Here is a 5328-nt window from a genome sequence, read left to right as displayed (position 1 = left end):
CTGTTCCCCACGCTTTGAGTCGTGACCTGCTCGCGCATTCTTTTCTATCCCCAGGAGAGTCCCCAGGGTCTTGGTCCCATGGAGTGAATTGCTCATATGGATTATCAGTGGCTTCTGATTTCTTTGCTTTTGTGGACACATATCTCCACAAAGTGCTACCATTTTCATACCTACATTTGCATCATGAGGTCTCTTAGGGACCAAAATTCGTCTCTTTGTTATTATTTAAGCCCATTCTACCCCGTCAAGGCGAAGATTTTAACCTTCACTTCTCCGGCTAGAATGACCTTAAATAGGGGCATCTGTAAGACCCCAATTTTGACCCTAAGATCCCTCATGGCATCATAACATTGCATTTGCATTGCCTCAAGGATCCTTAGCATCTTGGTTCCCTTTGCCTTTGGATGGGACTCCTTGTGATTGGTTTGAGATCACCAAGCATGCTTGAATTGTATATCATTGCTTTTCTTATTTTATTTACTAACCAAAAGCACAAAAATGTGTCACTAACATCTTTTGTTTGTAGCTTGAGCAATCACAAGGCCTGAGCTGTCATGCTCGCCCAGCGAGCAAATACTTCACTAGGCAAAGAGAACTGTCATATTTGCTCAGCGAGTAAATCCTTCGCTAGGCGAAGAGCGCGAATTTCAGAAAAAATAACAGAAAGTTTTTGGGCTTGAGTTACCCTCATCTGAGCCCACCAAGCTACCAATACCAGTCCATAAATATTAGAGTTTTCATTGAAACAAAATGGGGACAGAAACTGGAAAAAAGAGGAGAGAAAGAGCTTGGGAGAAGAGCCCTAGGAACTAATCTGCAGCAACCTCCAAACAGCTCTGAAAAGTTCACTCAGACTCACACACTTTTTGCCTCCGCCTCCCGCAAACCCTAACATTGCTTTGCAAATCCAGCCGTATCATTCAATTTTAATCGGTCTCTCCCATCAGGTTTGCCATTCTTCCCATTATTCTATGCTTTGAAGTTGAATACTCTGAATGTATGAGGTAACATTAGGTTTTGCCCACGGGTTTATAATTGTGCATGAATATGTAAGCAATTCCTTGAATGTCTAATATTTTCGTTTCTGAGATGGATGCTACATGGTTTGGATTCCCTAAAATCATACTGTTATCAATGGGAAATCCAGAACCCGCAGGCGATCGCTAGCAGCTTCGCTAGGCGAGCACGCAGCGAAGCTTCGCTAAGCTTTCGCTAGGCGATGCAGTCGCGAACGTGACAGTAACTGATTTTTTTTGTTTTGCTCTAATATGTCTTGTGTTTGTCATGGCATTGTTCTCTCCTGATTCCGTCATATTACTCTAACCTGTTTGTTGAGTGTTTGTGAAGGCTCACATGACTATTGCAGGGATAGCTTGCGTGGTTTCCCACTTTATTTGTGGGATATCCCCTGGAGGTTTATTTCGATTATCTGTACTGACCCACTTTCTTTGATGATGTTAGCTTGGAAGGATCTCAGGGTTTCCCGTTCCTTTAATTGTTGTTACTTCAGATCTTTATCCGTGTGGTACTTTTACATTTTCCCGTATTCTTACCGCTTTCTTAGCTGGAAGACCTCGATAGGAGGCAATGCTTTGTGTGTTTACTTTATGCAGGTTCCTTCGTCTAGGACTTCCCTTTTGCCTGAGCGTTCCTAAAACGCAAACAAACTCATTGATTTTTCTTCTCCTAAGAACACGTTATCTCTTTCTACTACAGGCGAGTAAGTCTCCAAAGGTCGAGCATCCGGTAGATTGCGTAGTAACGTCGTTCGCCCCAAACCCTTAACCCGTAGTTGGTCGAACTACGTTTTGCTCTGATTTTCATCCCAGATGAGATACGTAGGCATAAGACGCGATGTCTTAGCGAGCACAACCCTCTTTAACCCATAGGTAGCCGAGCTACGAAGACTCTGATTCTCAGATTCAGATGAGATACGTATGCAGTGGATGCGACGTCCGTGCGAGTCATTTGTTTTTGACCCTTCTAGTACATTAGATAAACATACACGCTTTTCTCATCCCTTCAATCATGTTTTCACAAATAAATTTTCAAAAAAAAAAAAACAACAACCTTTGCAACAAATGTGAAAAGGGCTCCCTAGGAGTACCTAGGATGTTTTGGGTGTCTAACACCTTCCCATTGCATAACCAACCCCCTTACCCAGATCTCTGACATTTTTACTAGATTTTGATTCGATAAAACTTTTAGGTTTTTGTTCGCTTTCTAACCATTCCTTTGGATAAATAGAAGTGCGGTGGCGACTCGACTTGTATGGCTTACCTTGGATTTAGTCAATATCTCTAATGGTAACGAATACCCCGCTACAGTAGCACCGCATAATGAAACCAAGAAGGCTTTCTCCTGGCGTGGGATACACCTTCTGTAATTGGCTTTCCTTCCTCCAGTTTCTCTCGGTTTTTATTCGTTGCCATCTCTCGTAATCTTCAGCCACCCTTCGAGATATCCTGATGCTGCATCTTGGGCACAGCAGCATGTCAACATTCTTTTTGTGACATCTCTAGAGATATTCACGTAGGCTTTCGTTGGCTTTGAGATAGCCAAACTTCATCCCTTCTTGCTCCATCTTCAAACATTCCTCCACCTCCTCCATTTCTAGGGGGGTGCTTCAGATCTACCATGTTGATACCTAGACTGGCGCCATCAGTGATTGAAATTGCCTCAAACTTCTTCCTTAGGCCCTCAGTAGCCTCGGTTGCTTTCCCCTTGAGACCTTCAGTAGCCCCTGGTTCGACGTTAGCAACCTGTTTACCTTTGATAGAGATTCCAAAGGAAACATCGTTACTTAGGCCACCAGTAGCCTACTTTCCATCCAGCGTAGAGCCTCCAGTTCCTATTGCTTTTACAGCCTCCACTTCCCCTACGTCAATCATGTTGATTTCGAAAGGTTCAGCATAGTTTGTCTCAGCAATGTTGAGGGGATCAGTATCAATTTTCATCTGGTTTTTCCCTTTGTCAGCGAACTTGAGGCGGCCATCCCTGATTGCATTCTGAATAAGATCTCTGAAAAGAAAGCATTGTGAAGTTTTATGGCCTAAAAAATTGTAATATTTACAGAAGCCTCTTTTCTTTCGTTGTTCTAACGGAGGAATTTTGGTATTAGGAGGCACTATCATTTGGCCATCTCTTACTAATAAATCGAAGATGTCGTCACATTTGGTAACATCAAATGTGTAAGTCTTTTTGGGAAATCTATCATTCTTTTCAGTTTCGACAGGGTTTCTGCCATTCGAAGGTGTAAGTAATTTGTAGGCATAGGGTGGTGCTTCTTTTAATTCAGCCAAATCTACTTCGAATTCCTCAGGACCATAAGGATCTTCAGCGATTTCAGGCTCTCCGTCTTCGAATTCGACATAAGCAACCTTCTCTTTATTATAATTCTTATTCACTCTGGCCTTTTCAAATTTTAAGCGTTCGACCTGTCGAACCCTATCTGCTAATTGGGCCATGTCTCTTAGATGCTGGGTATCTAACTTTTTCCTGATGGAATAGTCTAAACCTCCAGCGGCCATTTCGACCAACTCGTGTTCAGGCACTATTGTAAAGCATCTAGATTTCAACAAACGGAACCTATTCAGATAATCATCTATAGGTTCTGTGAATTTTCTTTTGATGTTGGCTAACTCCTTAAGACTTATCTTAGTTTGGCCCATGTATAATTGTTCATGAAACAATCTTTCTAACTGGGGCCAAGCATCTATGGAATTTGGTGGCAAAGTTGTAAACCACGTGAAGGCGTTCTTTGTTAAAGAACTAGGGAAATATTTCATCCTTAAATTCTCATTGTTCGCTAGTTCCCCTGCCTCAGTCATGTATCTGGCTATGTGCTCTATAGTGGATTCACTAGTATCCCCTGAGAATTTGGTGAACTTAGGGATTTTACAACCCCTTGGCAATTCTGTTTGCATGACATATTCTGATTAAGGAGAGGAATAATTTGGCCATCGAAGTCCTGTATTCAGACCATTATGGGTCATGATTCTCTCTGTCATACTGGTTAAGTCATTTTCCATCATGTTTTCCCGCCTGACCCTATGAATTACTTTGTCTGCATCATGGTCTCTATTAACCATTATCACTCTCCTAGGTTGTTCTTCAGAGACTTCCCGTCGAATTGGATGTTGTTCCAATCTTGCCCCCATGACTCTTTCGCCAGGGGCTTGCCTTTGTGGTCGAACCTGATCTATCGTTGGTTCTTCTCCCTGGATTATAACCTGGTTTGGCCTGCGTCGAACAGCAGATTATGGGGCGCCTAGGAAATCTGCTATGCGTCCCATCTGCGCTGACAGTTGTTGGTATGTTTGGGCGTTGTCAGTGTTAGTCCTATTCACATTCTGTATTAAGGGAGAAAAAATGGTATTCATTTCTCTGACCAGAACTCCTACCATATCATGGTTACTGGCATCTGTAGCGGGGTATTCGTTACCATTAGAGATATTGGCTAAATCCAAGGTAAATCATACAAGTCGAGTCGCCACCGCACTTCTATTTATCCAAAGGAATGGTTAGAAAGCGAACAAAAACCTAATAGTTTTAACAAAAACTAGTAAAAGAAACAGAGATCTGGGTAAGGGGGTTGGTTATGCAATGGGAAGGTGTTAGGCACCCAAAACATCCTAGGTACTCCTAGGGAGCCCTTTTCACACTTGTGAAGGTTGTTGTCTTGTGAAAATTTTGTTTGTGCAAACATGATTGAAGAGATGAGAAGAGAATGTACAAGTTATTTACATTTTTGTGTTTGGATGGATAAACCCATTGCCTACGTACCATCTTATAAAAAGATTAGGATCAAAACCTCGTAGTTCGGGGTAAAAATCTCAAAATGAGTTGGTGAATTGATTGGTCCAAAATCCTTAAGGTCTTTTGTTATCAAAGGGAAAAAACTCAACCAAACCACAAATCCACCATGTGAGGATAACTTCAACATGCTAGTGAGGGGTTAACCCTATAATAAGCATGGAAGACTCATTGTCCATCACTAAGGATATAGGTGAGTATTATATCTACCACAAGGATAACTCAAACCTAATAGCTAAAGGCTTATGAAAGATTTTTGATTAAGAAGTGGCCATTGTGTAAGACCCCAATTTTGTCCCTAAGATCCCTCATGGCATCATATCATATCATTTCATTGCCTTAAGGATCATTGTGCACCTTGCCTCCTTCCCTAGGGGTTGGTTTTCTTTTTGAGGGTGTTTTCTTGATCACCAAGCATGTTTTACATTTGTATATCATTGTTTTTCTTTTACCATTAACCAAAAGTACAAAAATATGTCATCTAACCTTGTTACTTGCAGATGAAGCAACCAC

At 41.7% G+C, this 5328-nt stretch overlaps 1 protein-coding gene across 1 annotated transcript; it reads right to left on the bottom strand.

Moving 5' to 3' along the window:
* Positions 1-2819: 2819 nt before the first annotated feature.
* On the bottom strand, positions 2820-3830 carry LOC127078738 (uncharacterized). The gene has a single exon (XM_051019172.1). The coding sequence runs from the start codon at positions 3828-3830 to the stop codon at positions 2820-2822; it is 1011 nt and encodes a 336-aa protein (XP_050875129.1).
* Positions 3831-5328: the final 1498 nt, after the last annotated feature.

The sequence above is a fragment of the Lathyrus oleraceus genome, chromosome 5, assembly GCF_024323335.1.
Source record: "Lathyrus oleraceus cultivar Zhongwan6 chromosome 5, CAAS_Psat_ZW6_1.0, whole genome shotgun sequence".
Lineage (NCBI taxonomy): Eukaryota > Viridiplantae > Streptophyta > Magnoliopsida > Fabales > Fabaceae > Lathyrus > Lathyrus oleraceus.
This window is presented reverse-complemented; position numbering and strand designations above follow the sequence as displayed.

What these genes read in the sequence shown, in the direction of transcription:
- LOC127078738 (XM_051019172.1), bottom strand. Translation starts at nt 3,830, where the DNA reads ATGACTGAGGCAGGGGAACTAGCGAACAATGAGAATTTAAGGATGAAA.